Source organism: Trachypithecus francoisi, unplaced genomic scaffold (assembly GCF_009764315.1).
Source record: "Trachypithecus francoisi isolate TF-2019V2 unplaced genomic scaffold, Tfra_2.0 Lachesis_group8, whole genome shotgun sequence".
Taxonomy (NCBI): Eukaryota; Metazoa; Chordata; class Mammalia; order Primates; family Cercopithecidae; genus Trachypithecus; species Trachypithecus francoisi.
The window spans coordinates 56,001,241-56,019,213 of NW_022681473.1; the positions used below are offsets into that span (position 1 = coordinate 56,001,241).

General features: G+C 45.0%; 1 protein-coding gene and 1 pseudogene across 7 annotated transcripts in view; both read left to right on the forward strand.

Moving 5' to 3' along the window:
• Positions 1-542: 542 nt before the first annotated feature.
• TMEM41B (transmembrane protein 41B) overlaps positions 543-17,973 on the forward strand; it is a 33,819-nt gene continuing 16,388 nt past the window's right edge. For 2 of the 6 annotated variants that reach the window (XM_033204487.1, XM_033204489.1), the window contains exons 1-2: positions 823-1,188; positions 15,380-15,497. In XM_033204487.1, the coding sequence (XP_033060378.1) occupies positions 1,068-1,188; positions 15,380-15,497 (239 nt within the window). In that variant the 5' untranslated portion in view covers positions 823-1,067. Of the gene's footprint in view, positions 1,189-15,379; positions 15,498-17,973 lie in introns of all 6 variants that reach the window. The other 4 variants (XM_033204485.1, XM_033204484.1, XM_033204486.1 and 1 more) reach the window with 4 other exon arrangements.
• Positions 2,927-4,312, forward strand: LOC117080019 (annotated as a pseudogene). Its single transcript, XR_004435680.1, has one exon. The product of XR_004435680.1 is annotated as a proline-rich protein 13-like (transcript).

Sequence of the window (17,973 nt, forward strand, 5' to 3'; positions counted from 1 at the left end):
TTAGTAGTAAGGGGGCGGCAGCAGGTAATGCAAAGCGGTTAGCTTTGGGAACAAGACAACCTGGATTCTAAGCCCATTCTTTTTTTTTTTTTTTTTTTTTTGTTGGAGTCTCGCTCTGTCGCCCAGGCTGGAGTGCAGTGGCCAGATCTCGGCTCACTGCAAGCTCCGCCTCCCGGGTTTACGCCATTCTCCTGCCTCAGCCTCCCCAGTAGCTGGGACTACAGGCGCCCGCCACCTCGCCCGGCTAGTTTTTTTTTTTTTTTTTTTAGTAGAGACGGGGTTTCACCGTGTTAGCCAGGATGGTCTCGATCTCCTGACCTCGTGATCCGCCCGTCTCGGCCTCCCAAAGTGCTGGGATTACAGGCTTGAGCCACCGCGCCCGGCCTCTAAGCCCATTTCTGCCATCCAGTGACCTTCACAGGTTTTACGTAGCCCTCTCTGAGCCTTAGTTTCCTGAAACTCAGGTAGGTTTTGCTCAGCCTTTGTATTTTCCACCATATTTAGACCAAGCACTCTCTGGCGCCTCCAAATTGAAGACAGCAGCTGCGGAACTGATGTAATGGGCTGAATCAGCCTCAGCCGCGAAATGCCGACTAATCACAGGCACTTCCGGCGGCCTGGACAAAAGGTTTGAAGTCCCTGGGACCGCACTTCCGGGTAATTAAGGCTGAGCTTTAGACGCCAGGGACAGCGAGCCGCAGCCGGGTGCCTTGGGTGCCGCGACTGCGCATACTCTTGCCCAGGCGCCAGGTGGCCACCTCTTTCTCGCGGGTGGGGCGGGGCACTGAAAGGGGCGGTCCAGGACCCTGACTTGTCTCGCGGTTACTGGGCCGGCGCGAGCGCGCGAGGCTCGGGGGCGGCACGGGGCGGGGTTTAGCCTGGGGCGGGCGCTGCGGGTGTTGCAGGGCGTAGCTGTGCTAGCTGGGCTGCGGTCGTCTCGGGTGAGGAGGTCGCACCGGAAGTGGCTCTGGCTGTGGCGCTTCGGCGGTGTAAGCAGCCTGCGATAGAATTTTGTTGTTTAGGGGGCGCGGCACCGCACCGCTTCTTTCACCTTCCTTGCAGCTGCCATGGCGAAAGGCAGAGTCGCCGAACGCTCGCAGACGGGCGCTAACCACAGGACCCCCGTGGGGGACGGGGCAGCGGGGACGCGGGGTCCCGCGGCGCCTTGCAGCAGAGACCCCCAGAAGGGTGAGTGGGCTCAGGGAGCAGAGCTGGGGGTGGGCGGCGGCTTCTGTGTGTCCGGAGGGAAAAAGGACCCCCGCAGGTCTCGGAGAAACTCTCGGGGAAAGAGGGAGCCTGCTGGCGCCGGGGCGGGAGCAGAGACCGTGAGAGAGTTGGGCTTGGGCGCTCGCGCAGCACAAGGCCGTACGCCTAGTAGGTGCATTGTAAATGCTGTTTGAGTACAATTCACTTAGAAGAAAGGATGACACTGGTTTGTTGACGCTCAGGTAGATTGTAAGGTGGATGATAACCACGCTAGGCAGAGCTGGAAGGAGCTGTACTGTAGCATTCGTTGCGTTGTTTTTACAGATGAAGAAATTGAGGCCCAGGTGGGTATATGACTTACAAAGTCGTAAAGCCAGATCAGTGAAGTAGTAGTTAGGAGCAAGGACTTAGTACTTCCAGGTGGCAGGTGGTGTGTGAGTCCCTGCCCTACTGTTTTCTTGTGATCTTGGACTTGGTAACTTTCAAAAAACCTCAGTGTCTGAACTGTGAAATGGGGATAATAGTAATATCTACTTAATAGGTGGTGCGTGGGTTAAACGAAATAATTCACGTAAAAGATTTAGAGTAACCCTTGGATATGAAGTGGGGGCTAAAATATTAGCAGTTACTTAGTTACAGCTAAGGTCACTCATTCTAAAGTGTTTTCCCCCCACTACATCATCCTGACATTTCTCACGGCTTTAGTTTTGGTTTTTGTTTTCTCTTTATTCCTACTGCCTCTATAATTACAGAATCTCACGGCTTTAAATATTGTTTTAAGGAAATAACTGTACCTAGAAACTAAATACTTTGATTCCGTGTTGGCCTGGAATTGTTCTTTAAATGATTTTAAAGCTCATAAACTTGAAGTGATCCTAAGAAGTTTGTCTGTAGCTCATACAGGTATGTTCCACCACCAGTGATGGCTAAGGAGAACTTTAGGAGTGTGTAGCAGATAATGTTAATGTATTTTCAAATAATTTAAAATGTCTCCAACAGTCTAATTTGACTCTGTCACCTTTATGTATTTGGTATTTTTCCAGCTTATATACACTGAGGCCGGGTAACTTCATATAACTTCAAAAACAGAGAGATGAATCATTGTTAATGTGTAAATCAGCTCTGAATAAAGAAAGATTGTTTTGAAGGCTCTACTACTGAGGGTGACAATATTCCAAGGTCTGCATTTCCTGAAAAAGTGTTTTCCAGATAGGGCATCCCTAAAAATTGACATCTCATTTGAGGTAGCAGCCAGTTCTACTATTCATAATTTTTACCTAAAGCTATTCAAAAAATAAAACCTTGAAACTTCCAAAGTATTCTTACTTTTTAATCTTATTTTATTACAACAAAACATTCAACACAATTATTCTTATGCTGTCACCTAACATCTATAGATCACAAATCTATAGGAAGACAGGGAAGGGTTGTGAAGGCATGCCTGCATGGTGAAGTAAGGCCTGTTTTTAGTGGCTTGAGACACGACATCGCTGTGTCGCCTGTGCTGGAGTGCAGTGGCATGATCATAGCTCGCTGCAGCCTCAGCCACCTGGGCTCATGCGATCTTCCCACGTCAGCCCTGCCAAGTAACTGGGACTACAAGTATGTGCCACCATGCCCAGCTAATTATTTATTTTTTATAGAGAAGGGGCCAGGGTGTCTTGAAGTCCTGGGCTCAAGTGTCTTCCTGCCTTGGCCTCCTCAAATGCTGGAATTACAAGCATGAGCCATTGTGCTTTGCCAGATAAGTAAGGTTTGGATAAGTAGAGAGAAGGGAAGGGTATTCCAGGCTAGGAGAAATAGAGTAGTAGGATTGAAGGTTAGTGTGAAACTTTTGTGTGTGTAGGTAAGGAGATTACTTTGTCAGGAGCAGAGGGTTTCTGTTGGGTGTTAGTAGGCGATGAAGTTGGCCTGTTCAGGATGGTGTCAGAATGTTCCTGTAAATTCCATGATGCTTGGAAATGCATTTGTATTTTATTAAGTGACATATATAACTTTGGCAAATAAGTAGTTGTCATCATATGTATGTTTGAACTATTTTACACGCCATCTGCAATGTTTGGTACATTTAGTGGATTCCTTACCATTACTCTGGCCTCTGGTCTCAGAGCTGAGCCTAGTAGTCTGTGGACCACTTTGAATACTTGAGTAAGGCAGAAGTAACACGGAAAGTCTAATTTTTGCATGATGAAGATGAGAGAGCAGACAGGAGGCGGAACTAGTTAAGAAGCTCTTGAGGATGCATCAAGCCCAGGCGGTGGTGGAAAGGCTGGAGGACACACCTAAACATGTGGAATCCCAATGCCAGGAAGCCAGGGCCAAATCTATATCCCCCCAACATCAGGTGCCCTGTAGGTTCCAATCCTGCCCACCCACCACCTATCAACCCACCCTTTCCCCCAGGTCCCTGTCTTCCTCCCCCAGGAGCTCCGCAGGGCAATTCAGCTTTCCCCCCAGGTTGGCCCCTCATCCTGTGCCACAGCCAAGGTATCCAGGATGCCAACCCTCAGGTCCCTACCCTCCTCCATACCTACCACCTGCCCCTGGAATGCCTCCTGTGAATCCTTTGGCTCCTGGCATGGTCAGACCAGCAGTGATAGTGGACAGGAAGATACAGAAGAAGATGAAGAAAGCTCATAAAAAGATGCACAAGCACCACAAGCATAGCAAGCATTCCTCCTCCTCTTCCAGCAGTGATTCTGACTGAATACAGTCCTTCCCTGTATTCCCTCAGGTCTCACCAGTTCTGCTCTCCTATCAAGCTTCAGATGCCATGTTGTACTGGGGGAAAGTAGCCCTTGTGCTCTCCATCCCCTACCCCCACCTGAGCTTCACCATGCTGTTGAGCCCTGAGTGGTTAGGGAAAATGGGAAGAGGATTGCCATGGCCTGGCCATCTTGTTGCTGCTTGGATAGATCATATAGCTAGTGAGTTTAGCAGGGGAGCTATTTTGTGAAGATAATGAACTAAATGTTGAAGACAAGTTTGAGATCTGTAAAATGTGATTTTTTACTTCCGCTTATAATACTTGTGATTGGGAAGGTTTGTGGAAATTTAATTATGATGAAAAACCTCTTTTTTTTGTTTTGTTTTGAGATGGAGTCTCGCTCTGTCGCCCAGGCTGGAGTGCAGTGGTACGATCTTGGCTCACTGCAAGCTCCGCTGCCCGGGTTTACACCATTCTCCTGCCTCAGCCTCCGAGTATCTGAAACTACAGGCGTCTGCCACCATGAGGGGCTAGTTTTTTGCATTTTTAGTAGAGACGGGATTTTACCGTGTTAGCCAGGATGGTCTCGATCTTCTGACCTTGTGAGCCGCCCGCCTTGGCCTCCCAAAGTGCTGGGATTACAGGTGTGAGCCACCCGTGCCCAGCCTATGTTTTTCAGTATATAAATCATGACCCTTGTGAGGGGTGTGAAATCAATTTGATGGATAATCAAAAATATACTTTTAAAATAATGGAATAGAAGAGAAAATATCAGTGCTTTGGGATTAAATGCTGGCTTTAAAAAATTTTTTTAATCTTGGCCGGGCGCGGTGGCTCAAGCCTGTAATCCCAGCACTTTGGGAGGCCGAGACGGGTGGATCACGAGGTCAGGAGATCGAGACCATCCTGGCTAACACGGTGAAACCCCGTCTCTACTAAAAAATACAAAAAAAAAACTAGCCGGGCGAGGTGGTGGGCGCCTGTAGTCCCAGCTACTCGGGAGGCTGAGGCGGGAGAATGGCATAAACCCGGGAGGCGGAGGTTGCAGTGAGCTGAGATTCGGCCACTGCACTCCAGCCTGGGCGACAGAGCGAGACTCTGTCTCAAAAAAAAAAAAAATTTTAAAATCTTTTCTTGAGTTATATTTATATACCAGGTCATGTACATTACTTAGGCTGATATGGTGGCTCGTGCTTGTAATCTCAGCACTTTGAGAGGCCGGGGCAGGCGGATCATGAGGTCAGGAGTTCGAGACCAGCCTGACTAACATGGTGAAACTTGTCTCTACTAAAAATACAAAAAGTAGCTGGGTATGGTGGCGCACACCTGTAATCTCAGCTACTTGGGAGGCTGAGGCAGGAGAATCACTTGAACCTGGGAGGCGGAGGTTGCAGTGAGCTGAGATCACACCACTGCACTGCAGCCTGGGTGATAGAGCAGTACTGGTGTAAGTAGCTGTAATGCTAAAAGGCACATGTGTGTAATGTGGCCATAAGAAGGCACATTATAAATGTGTTTGCTATAAATTTAAATGTAGACCTATAAAAACAAGATTTATGACTTTTTAATCTATGTTTAGAACTCTTGTTAGAATTATACCAAGGATTGTTGAATTATAATTGCCAGCATTCTCTGTTTACCAGTTTGTGTGAAAGGAGAACCTCAGAGTGGAATGTCACTAGGCTTTATTGCACCCTCATCAGTTGTTTTCTTGTGTTACTGTAGAATACAATGCTTGAGAAAGTTTGGCTAATTTTAGAGAGTGAGGAAAATATCTATCAAGTTAAACCTAGATCTTAATTTTGTTCAAATGTCTATATATTTCATCATTCAACTATAATAAGACAGGTAGCAATTAGAGACATGTCTACTCAAGGAAAACTCAGAGTAGTTAATGTTCTTTAGTCCAGTTAAACACTGACTCCTTTCACTCATCTTATTCTTTACTTTAGGACTGGTGAATTCATAATGTAAAGAAAATATTGTAGTTTTAGAGCTAGCATACTAAAAGCCTTATTTAATTTTTAACTTAAGAGGAGTACATTAGGCTGGGTTTGATGGTCCACACATGTAATCCCAACACTTTGGGTGGGCAAGGCAGGAGGATTGCCTGAGCCCAGGAATTTGAGATCAGCCTGGGCAACATAACATAGTGGGACCCTGTCTCTATTAAAAAAATAAAAATAAAAATACAAAAATTAGCTGGACATGATTCACGCCTGTAATCTCAGCTACTTGGGAGGCTGAGGTTAAGAGGATCTCTTGAGCCTTGGAGATCCAGGCTGCAGGGGGCCGTGATTGCACCATTGCGCTCTAGCCTGGTTGATGGAGACCCTGTTTCAAAAAAAAAAAAAAAAAAAAAGACTATTACCTATTTAAGTCTTTTAAAATATTTAGCTGCATATGTACAGGATAGAAGGCTGACTGTAGGCCGGGCATCATGGCTCACACCTGTAATCCCAGCACTTTGGGAGGCTGAGGCGGGAGAATGGCATAAACCCGGGAGGCGGAGGTTGCAGTGAGCTGAGATTCGGCCACAGCACTCCAGCCTGGGCGACAGAGCGAGACTCTGTCTCAAAAAAAAAAAAAATTTTAAAATCTTTTCTTGAGTTATATTTATATACCAGGTCATGTACATTACTTAGGCTGATATGGTGGCTCGTGCTTGTAATCTCAGCACTTTGAGAGGCCGGGGCAGGCGGATCATGAGGTCAGGAGTTCGAGACCAGCCTGACTAACATGGTGAAACCTTGTCTCTACTAAAAATACAAAAAGTAGCTGGGTATGGTGGCGCACACCTGTAATCTCAGCTACTTGGGAGGCTGAGGCAGGAGAATCACTTGAACCTGGGAGGCGGAGGTTGCAGTGAGCTGAGATCACACCACTGCACTGCAGCCTGGGTGATAGAGCAGTACTGGTGTAAGTAGCTGTAATGCTAAAAGGCACATGTGTGTAATGTGGCCATAAGAAGGCACATTATAAATGTGTTTGCTATAAATTTAAATGTAGACCTATAAAAACAAGATTTATGACTTTTTAATCTATGTTTAGAACTCTTGTTAGAATTATACCCAAGGATTGTTGAATTATAATTGCCAGCATTCTCTGTTTACCAGTTTGTGTGAAAGGAGAACCTCAGAGTGGAATGTCACTAGGCTTTATTGCACCCTCATCAGTTGTTTTCTTGTGTTACTGTAGAATACAATGCTTGAGAAAGTTTGGCTAATTTTAGAGAGTGAGGAAAATATCTATCAAGTTAAACCTAGATCTTAATTTTGTTCAAATGTCTATATATTTCATCATTCAACTATAATAAGACAGGTAGCAATTAGAGACATGTCTACTCAAGGAAAACTCAGAGTAGTTAATGTTCTTTAGTCCAGTTAAACACTGACTCCTTTCACTCATCTTATTCTTTACTTTAGGACTGGTGAATTCATAATGTAAAGAAAATATTGTAGTTTTAGAGCTAGCATACTAAAAGCCTTATTTAATTTTTAACTTAAGAGGAGTACATTAGGCTGGGTTTGATGGTCCACACATGTAATCCCAACACTTTGGGTGGGCAAGGCCGGAGGATTGCCTGAGCCCAGGAATTTGAGATCAGCCTGGGCAACATAACATAGTGGGACCCTGTCTCTATTAAAAAAATAAAAATAAAAATACAAAAATTAGCTGGACATGATTCACGCCTGTAATCTCAGCTACTTGGGAGGCTGAGGTTAAGAGGATCTCTTGAGCCTTGGAGATCCAGGCTGCAGGGGGCCGTGATTGCACCATTGCGCTCTAGCCTGGTTGATGGAGACCCTGTTTCAAAAAAAAAAAAAAAAAAAAAGACTATTACCTATTTAAGTCTTTTAAAATATTTAGCTGCATATGTACAGGATAGAAGGCTGACTGCAGGCCGGGCATCATGGCTCACACCTGTAATCCCAGCACTTTGGGAGGCTGAGGTGGAAGGATTGCCTGAGGTCAGGAGTTCTAGACCAGCCTGGCCAATATGGTGAAACCCTGTGTATACTAAAAATACAAAAATTAGCCAGACATGGTGGCAGGCGCCTACAGTCCCAGCTATTTGGGAGGCTGAGGCAGGAGAATTGCTTGAACCTGGGAGACTGAGGTGGAGGTTGCAGTGAGCCAAGATGGCGTCACTGCACTCCAGCCTGGGTGACAGAGCGAGACTGCATCTCAAAACAAAACAAAACAAAAGCTGACTCTTTTTCCATCTTTTTTTTTCTTTTTTTCTTTTTGAGAGGGAGTTTCACTCTTGTTACCCAGGCTGGAGTGCAATGACACGATCCCTGCTCACTGCAACCTCCGCCTCACGGGTTCAAGCGATTCTCCTGTCTCAGCCTCCCAAGTAGCCTAGATTACAGGTGCCAACCACCGTGTCTGGCTAATTTTTTACATTTTTAATAGAGACAGGGTTTCACCATGTCGGCCAGTCTGGTCTCAGTCTCCCAACCTCAGGTGATCCACCTGTCTTAGTCTTCCAAAGTGCTGGGATTACAGGCATGAGCCTCTGCACCTTCCACCTTTTCCCATCTTTTAATCTTCAACAGAATTTCCACAAACTCTATGAATCTTGCCTTCACTCTAGCCCAGTGATCTTGCTTTCCTATAAACTAAATGCCCCTTTTAACTCTACTCTTCCTTGTCGGGGGAAGGGGAATATCTAGCTAGCTAATGGTGGCATCAGCTTCTTAGGAGCACAGAGTGAACAAAGCATTTGGTACTTAATAGATGTTTAGCGGACAGCCCTAATCACAACTATATTTAAGTACATAGCTTGGATAGAAGTTCTAAAGAGAATTGCTAAGAAATGGGGGAAAGATCCATCATTCTTCCTTTTTTTTTTGAGACGGAGTCTCACGCCTAGGCTGGAGTGCAGTGGCCGGATCTCACTCAGCTCACTGCAAGCTCCGCCTCCTGGGTTTACGCCATTCTCCTGCCTCAGCCTCCCGAGTAGCTGGGACTACAGGCGCCCGCCAAATCGCCCGGCTAGTTTTTTGTATTTTTTAGTAGAAACGGGGTTTCACCGTGTTAGCCAGGATGGTCTCGATCTCCTGACCTCATGATCCGCCCCTCTCGGCCTCCCAAAGTGCTGGGATTACAGGCTTGAGCCACCGCGCCCGGCCCATTCTTTCTTAAAAGTCATTCTTATGTATGCAGATATCTTCAGGATAAAAAAATTATGAATGCCCTAGTGCGGTGGCTCACGCCTGTAACCCCAGTACTTTGGGAGGCTGCGGCAGGTGGATCACCTGAGGTCAGGAGTTCGAAACCAGACTGACCAACATGGCGAAAACTCGTCTCTACTAAAAATACAAAAAAGTTAGCTGGGCATGGTGGCAGGTGCCTATAATCCCAGCTACTCCGGAGGCTGAGACAGGAGAATCGCTTGAAGCCAGGAGACGGAGGTTGCAGTGAGCCAAGATCATGCCACTGCACTCTAGCCAGGGTGACAGAGCAAGACTCCCTCTACAAAAAAAAAAAAAATTAATGGTTTTGAAGGTTTTAAAAGATGTTCATAATATTAAATTATTTGTGTTAGTTTTTCTTATACTCTGCTCCTGATTCTAGCAGGAAAGTAAGTTAAAACTGGGCTGGGGTAAGTTAATTGGATTTAAAAGTAGCATACCTTTAGATGGATTTAGAAGTAGCATAACTTTAAGAAGTGTATAATGTGAAGTGTATCTCCAAAACAGTTTATTATCTATGATTGGTTTATAATTAATAGCTGTCGCCCAGGATGGAGTGCAGTGGCACAATTTTGGCTCATCACAACCTTCACCTCCTGGGATCCAGCAATTCTCGTGCCTCAGCCTCCCCAGTAGCTGGGACTACAGGGGTGTGCCACCACGCCTGACTAGTTTTTTATACTGTTAGTAGAGACAGGGTTTCACCCTGTTGACTAGGCTGGTCTTGAACTCTTGACCTCAGGCGATCTGCCCACCTTGGCCTTCCAAAGTGCTGCCATTACAGGATTGAACCACCACACCTGGCCTATAATTATAAATTATCATAATGGACGTCCTGAAAAAATAATATGCTACTTGTGTGTATAATGTGTCTTTGCTTTGATGTCAACCTATAGAAAACTCAATACTTTTATTACCCTCATTCCTTACCTACTTTATTGAATAGCTTTTTATTCAATAAAATAGAGAAATAACTATTTTAGCCTTGTGAAAATGGTTTGTGTTTAAATAGGTTTTCTAGCCCAGTTTGATGTCTCATACCAGTAATCCCAGCACTTTGGGAGGCTGAGGCAGGAGGATTGCTTGAAGCCAGGAGTTCAAGACCAGCCTGGGCAAAATAGTGAGACCTGGTCTGTAAATACAAAACTAAAAAATTGCCGAGTGCAGTGGCTCACGCCTGTAATTCCAGCAGTTTGTGAGGCTGAGGTGGGCGGATCATGAGGTCAAGAGATCAAGACCATCCTGGCCAACATGGTGAAACCCCATCTCTACTAAAAATACAAAAATTATCTGGGCATGGTGGCATGCACCTGTGGTCCCAGCTAGTCAGGAGGCTGAGGCAGGAGGATTGAAGTTGAAGGCATTCAACTCCCAGGAGTTGAAGGCTGCAGTGAGCTATGATTGCACCACTGCACTCCAGCCTGGGCAACAGAGTGAGACACTGTCTCATAAAAGTAAATAAATAATAAATAAATAAATGGGATTTATATTTATAAACCAGAACAACATTTTTTATTCAATTGGATTTAGTACACCCTGATGTTTTTGAAGTTTTCACTGATGATGCTTTTTTTTTTAGAGGATATAACTTATGAGTGAATATAACTTATTAGGAGGCCTCAAGATATGTATTAAATTAGATAGTAACCAGAGCATAAATGTAACGGACAGTTAGCCATTTGTTATTACAAGATTCTGCAGAGACCTTTTCAGGTTTGACCTACCTGAGATGTTTAAAGTACGTTTTTAATTCTCTGTGCTCCTAAAAAGCATACATATCAATACGTCTGTGGGTTAATGAACTAGAGTACTAAGAGACAGGCATGCTTGGTTTATTGTTCCACCGAAGGTACCTTTTGTGCTATATTATGATCCTCTTCCTTCCTGCAATAAATTTCAGAAATAAGAGATGAGCAAATCTTCTTTTTGAGATTAACATGAAACATAACAAAGTTAGAATAATAAGGAATGGTTGGAGGCTGGGCGTGGTGGCTCACACCTGTAATCCTAACACTTTGGTAGGCCAAGGTGGGCGGATCACCTGAGGTCAGGAGTTCAAGACCAGCCTGGCCAACAATGTGAAACTCCATTTCTACTAAAAATACAAAAATTAGTTGGCCTGGTGGCACGTGCCTGTAATCCCAGCTACTCCGGAGGCTGAAAGGGGAGAATCACTTGAACCTGGGAGGCAGAGGTTGCAGTTAGCTGAGATCAGGCCACTGCACTCCAGGCTGGGCGACAGAGCAAGACTCCGTCTCAAAAAAAAGAAGAAGAAGAATAGGGACTAGTTGGGAAGTTAGATTGATTGTTTACTGAAAGTGGGAAAAGATAATTTAGTTTTTCACATAACTAAAACCTTATAGAAAACTTGCTAAATTTAATGAATAGGTAAGAATAATTTATATTTAGTATTATCAGAGCACTAACCTAAGCAATTCTTATTTCAACAGAAATTACAGGTTAATTATAAATAGATATTAAAATGCTTTGGAGGCTGGGCACGTTCACTCACGCCTGTAATCCCAGCACTTTGGTAGGCCAAGGTGGGCAGATCACCTGAGGTCAGGAGTTCAAGACCAGCCTGGCTAACATGGTGAAACTAGCTAGGTGTGGTGGCGCACGTCTGTAATCCCAGCTACTTGGGAGACTGAGGCAAGAGAATCACTTGGACCAGCCTGGCTGATATGGTGAAACCCCGTCTCTACCAAAAATACAAAAACAATTAGCCGGATATGGTGGCACATGCCTGTAATCCCAGCTACTTGGTAGGCTGAGGCAGGGGAATTGCTTGAACCTGGGAGGTGGAGATTGCAGTGAGCCAAGATCACGCCACTGCACTCCAGCCTGGGCAACAGAGCGAGACTCCTTCTCAAACAACAACAACAACAACAAAATGCTTTGGAAATACACTTCACATTATTTGGTTCCTTTTAGAGATAGGGTCTCACTGTGTTGCCCAGGCCGGAATCAAAGTTCTGCGCTGAAACGATTCTCCTAACTCAGCTTCTTGAGTAGTTGGGACTATAGGTGTACACCACCACCACTATGGCTCAGGAATTTTTTTTAATAAATAGATAGTGCAGTCTCCTTCTTTGGGCCTCTTACTTGTAACAGTGGGCCAGATTTTAGCTTTTCAAACTTTAATGTGTGTGAAGATCACATGAATATCATTAAAATGTAGATTTTTGCTTCAGTGGGAATCTGAATTTCCATCAAGCTTCCTGATAATGCTGATTCGTGTAGTCTACCAATAGCAGGGAGCCAGTTGGTTTCTATTTCTCTATGTGTTCATCATAGAATTTAGCAATACCTAGTCAGGGCTCAGTGATACATACCTGTAGTCCCAGCTACTTAAGGGGCTGAGGTGGGAGGATTGCTGGGGCCCAGGAGTTCAAGTCCAGCCTGTCCAACATAGGGAGACCCTGTCTCTTTGGGGGGGAAAAAGTAAGCAAAATCTTACTAATTCCAGTTGTCGTAGTGAGACAAGGGATAAAATGAAGCTTATCTTTTTTTTTTTTTTTTTTTTTTGAGACGGAGTCTTGCTCTGTGGCCCAGGCTGGAGTGCAGTGGCCGGATCTCAGCTCACTGCAAGCTCCGCCTCCCGGGTTTACGCCATTCTCCTGCCTCAGCCTCCCCAGTAGCTGGGACTACAGGCGCACGCCACCTCGCATGGCTAGTTTTTTTATATTTTTTAGTAGAGACAGGGTTTCACCAGGTTAGCCAGGATGGTCTCGATCTCCAGACCTTGTGATCCACCCGTCTCAGCCTCCCAAAGTGCTGAGATTACAGGCTTGAGCCACCGCGCCCAGCCTTGAAGCTTATCTTTTATTTAGTCAAGACTTTTTGGTTGAAAGGAATAGACATCAGTTTTGTTTTGTTTTGTTTTGTTTTGTTTTGTTTTTTTGAGACGGAGTCTCGTTCTGCCGCCCAGGCTGGAGTGCAGTGGCTGCGTCTCAGCTCACTGCAAGCTCCGCCTCCTGGGTTTACGCCATTCTCCTGCCTCAGCCTCCCAAGCAGCTGGGACTACAGGCGCCTGTCACGTCGCCCGGCTAGTTTTTTGTATTTTTTAGTAGAGACGGGGTTTCACCATGTTAGCCAGGATGGTCTCGATCTCCTGACCTCGTGATCCGCCAGTCTCGGCCTCCCAAAGTGCTGGGATTACAGGCTTGAGCCACCGCGCCCGGCCTAGACATCAGTTTAAACTAAGAAAAATAAAAAGGAAGATTGTTAAACAAGAGAAAAAGAATATAAGAAATAATCTCACTGGCATTTATGAGCAAGAAATAGAGCTAGGCATCAGGGGAAGTGGAACATTAGAAATCAGCAAGTAACTTAGCTATATTTCCCAATTCTGCTTCTCTGGGTTTCTGTTCCAACCTCTCCTGTTTTCTGATACATGTCTTTGGCTTACCACTTTGGCTTACTATGTACTTCACCATTTAACCTTTTAGCTCCAAGTCCCACTGTCCCTTGACAACCAGTATCTCTTTTAGTTCAAATTATCAAGAGAAAATCTGGTCAGCCAGTAATGATTTGTTTCTACTTGGGTCAAGTGTCCAACCCTGGGACAGAGAGCCTTCTGGGTTTGGGAGGGTAAAATGTAAGAATAGGGGCTCCTGAGATTGGCTCCCTTATGGGACAAGGGAAGGGTGTTAATTCAAGGGAAGGGAGACAAGGTAGAGCAGCAATGACAGCTGTCTAATACACATTTATAAACTTTTATGAAGAAGGATTTGCTAAAGTAGTAGAGTATAGGCAGTTCAGTACTTTTAGGATACTTCATAAAAGCATGTTTGAAAGCCACCTGTGCAATAGTTGAATCCATTCTAAGGGAACTAAAAATCATAAATCTGAATTATAGTATGCATTTTTTTTTTTTTTTTGAAATGGAGTCTCACTTTGTCACCTAGGCTGGAGTGCAGTGGTGTGATCTCGGCTCACTGCAAGCTACACCTCCTGGGTTCACACCATTCTCCTGCCTCAGCCTCCCAAGTAGCTGGGACTACAGGCGCCTGCCACCACGCCCAGCTAATTTTTTGTATTTTTAGGAGAGACAAGGTTTTACCGTGTTAGCCAGGATGGTCTCGATCTCCTGACATTGTGATCCGCCCACCTCGGCCTCCCAGAGTGCTGGGATTACCGGCATGGGCCATCGTGCCCGGACATATAGTGTACATATTTTAAAATACTTTTGAGTATTATCAATGTACACAAGGGATAATGGTAAAATAAAAATTGAGTCACCCACTCCTACCTCTTCCCCAGTGAGCACAATGTAAAGTTGTCCTGGCCTCCGTGCTATTGACCAGTTCCTGGCAGAACAGCCCTGTACTTTCTTCTACTTACTGTTTCCTGAATCTCATTCTGTACTTTTATCATTCATATAATTTTTTAAGCTAATACTGAGATTACCTTTTGTGGGACTACAAATATTCTCCCATTGTTGGAGTTACAGAGGTACCCAAAACATTTGAGATTCAAGTTTATATTCCGATGCATTTGGTATAAAGAGAAAATGTAACATTTCTCCAGTTGCATTTGTGAATATCTGTGTTCTTAAAACAGTTGAAGTAATTGCCAAATTACCTCATTTTTCCAAAAGGGCCATTTTGTCTATGCTGTTGGCTCCCAGTATAGAAATATGAAATTGACAGTATGTGATAAAATTTAGAGCATTTAGAACAATGTTCTTTTTTTCCCCTTTGGCTTCTCAATAAGCCAGTGCTACAGAGTCTGGTGTTCTGCTTTTTCATACTTCTAAAATGGATATATCCCCCAAAAGTAATATGTCCAGTTAATGAACTTCAAGTACTATACAGTGCTTAAATTTAATTAATTTTTTTTTTTGAGATGAAGTTTTGCTCTTGTTGCCCGGTCTGGAGTGCAATGGCTCTATCTCCACTCACTGCAACCTCCACCTCCTGAATTCAAGCGATTCTCCTGCCTCAGCCTCTCAGATAGCTGGGATTACAGGCATGCACCACCATGCCCAGCTAATTTTGTATTTTTAGTAGAGACGGAGTTTCTCCATGTTGGTCAGGTTGGTCTCGAACTCCCAATCTCAAGTGATTTGCCTGCCTCGGCTTCCCAAAGTGCTGGGATTACAGGCGTAAGCCACCACGCCCAGCCCAGTGCTTAAATTTAATGTCACATCGTTTTAGGCAAAAGTACACACCATTATCTGGAAGGAAAGCATTTACAGAAATTACTTGCTGGCATGTCTTTCTTTATATTTATCTTAATTATACCTTCTTTTTTCTTCCAGAAAAATCCTGGGCAGAAGCTGGATCAGCAGGAATGTCGCTCCTCATATTGGTGTCCATTTTCTTATCTGCAGCTTTTGTTATGTTTTTGGTATATAAAAATTTTCCTCAGCTTAGTGAGTAAGTATACTGAGAAATAAACTGAAAATGTATAGATATTTGTAAGATGAAAGTGGATTAAGGCCAAGTGCAGTGGCTGACGCCTGTAATCTCAACACTTTGGGAGGCCGAAGTGGATGGATTGGTTGAGTCCAGGAGTGTGAGACCAGCCTGGGCAACACGGCAAAACCCATGTGGAAATACATACGTATTTGTGTATTTTTTATATATATGTTAAATATATATGTTAAAATACACACACACACACACACACATATATATATGTATTTTGAGACAGAGTCTTGCCCTGTCGTCCAAGCTGGAGTGCAGTGGCGTGATCTGAGCTCACTGTAAGCCCTGCCTCCTAGATTCAACCAATTCTGCCTCAGCCCCCGATTAGCTGGGATTATAGGGGTGGGCCACCTCATCCAGCTAATTTTTGTATTTTTAGTAGAAACGGGTTTCACCATGTTGGCCAGGCTGGTCTCAAACTCCTGACCTCAGGTGATCCACCTGCTTCGGCCCCCCAAAGTGCTGGGATTACAGGTGTGAGCCACCGTGCCCAGCCTGGAAATACATTTTAGAAGGGCAAAATATTCCAGAGCTATTAAACCCTGGTAATATCACCCTGGTATAATCGTAGATTATATAAAGGACTACTAAGATGTAGTTAGACTTTCAGCCAGGGCCCTGATGTGGTAATGGAGAACTATGAAATGTGTTTTAAAAGTATCAGGAAGGGCCGGGCGCGGTGGCTCAAGCCTGTAATCCCAGCACTTTGGGAGGCCGAGACGGGCGGATCACGAGGTCAGGAGATCGAGACCATCTTGGCTAACACGGTGAAACCCCGTCTCTACTAAAACACACAAAAAAAACTAGCCAGGCGATGTGGCGGGCGCCTGTAGTCCCAGCTACTCGGGAGGCTGAGGCAGGAGAATGGCGTAAACCTGGGAGGCAGAGCTTGCAGTGAGCGGAGATCCGGCCACCGCACTCCAGTCCGGGCGAGAGAGCGAGACTCTGCCTCAAAAAAAAAAAAAAGTATCAGGAAGGTCATGTTTTCTCCAAATTGCCTTCAATCACAATTCTTTTTTTTTTTTTTTCTTTTCTTCATTTTTCATTTTTTTTCTTTTCTTCACTCTATCACCCAGGCTGGAGCACAGTGGTATTAATTTTGGCTTACTGCAATCTCTGCCTCCTCTCCTGAGTTGAAGGGATTTTTGTGCTTCAGCCCCCTGAGTAGTTGGGATTATAGGTGTACGCCACCATGGCTGGCTAATTTTTATATTTTTAGTAGAGATGGGGTTTTACCATGTTGGCCAGGCTGGTCCCAAACTCCTGGCCTCAAGTGATCCGCCCACCTTGGCCTCCCAGAGTACTAGGATTACAGGCGTGAGCCACTGTGCACAGCCCACAATTTTTTTTTTTTTTTTTTTTTTGGAGACTGAGTTTCGAGATTGTTGCCCAGGCTGGAGTGCAATGGTGCCGTCTCACCTCACTGCAACCTCCACCTCCTGGGTTCAAGCAATTCTCTTGCCTCAGTCTCCCGAGTAGTTGGAATTACAGATTTGCGCCACCACACTTGGCTAAGTTTTGTATTTTTAGTAGAGTTGTGGTTTTGCCATGTTGGCCAGGCTGGTCTTGAGCTCCTGGCCTCATGTGATCTGTCCACCTTGACCTCCCAAAGTGCTAGGATTACAGGCGTGAGCCACTGTGCCCAGCCTAGAGTCTTTTTAGTTTTATAAATTTCATAAGTAGGAACCTTTAGTTTACTGGGTGTCTCATTTGACTTGAGAAAACAGCACTGGGGCTCACACCTCTTTTTTTGTTTTGTTTTAAGGCAGGGTCTTGCTCTGTTACCCAGGCTGAAGTGTAGTGGCACAATTACGGCTCACTGCAGCCTCAACCTCCTGGGCTGAAACGATCCCCTACCTCAGTTTCCCGGGTAGCTAGGAGTACAGGCCTGCACCACCATGCTCTGCTAGTTTTTAAATTTTTTTGTAGAGACATGGTGGGTGCTGGGATTACAGGTGTGAGTCACTGTTCCCAGTCATAGCTCAGTTAAATTTTTTTTACCATGTAAACAAATGAGGGCTCCTGCCTGTAGTCCTAGCACTTTGGGAGGCTGAGGTGGGAGGATCATTTGAATCCAGGAGTTTGAGAACAGCCTAGGTCACGTAGCGAGGCCCTATCTGTCTAAAAAACTTTTTTTTTTTTTTTGAGACAGATTCTCACTGTTGCCCAAGCTGGAGTGCAGTGGTGCAGTCTCAGCTCACTGCAACCTCCACCTCCCAGGCTGAAGCAGTTCTCCTGCCTCAGTCTCCCAAGTAGCTGGGACTACAAGCACACGCCGCCATACCTAGCTAATTTTTTTGTATTTTAGTAGAGACTAAAGTTTCACCTTGTTGCCCAGGCTGGTCGTGAACTCCTGAGCTCAGACAACCCGTCCACCTTATCTTCCCAGAGTGCTGGGATTACAGGCGTGAGCCACTGCGCCTGG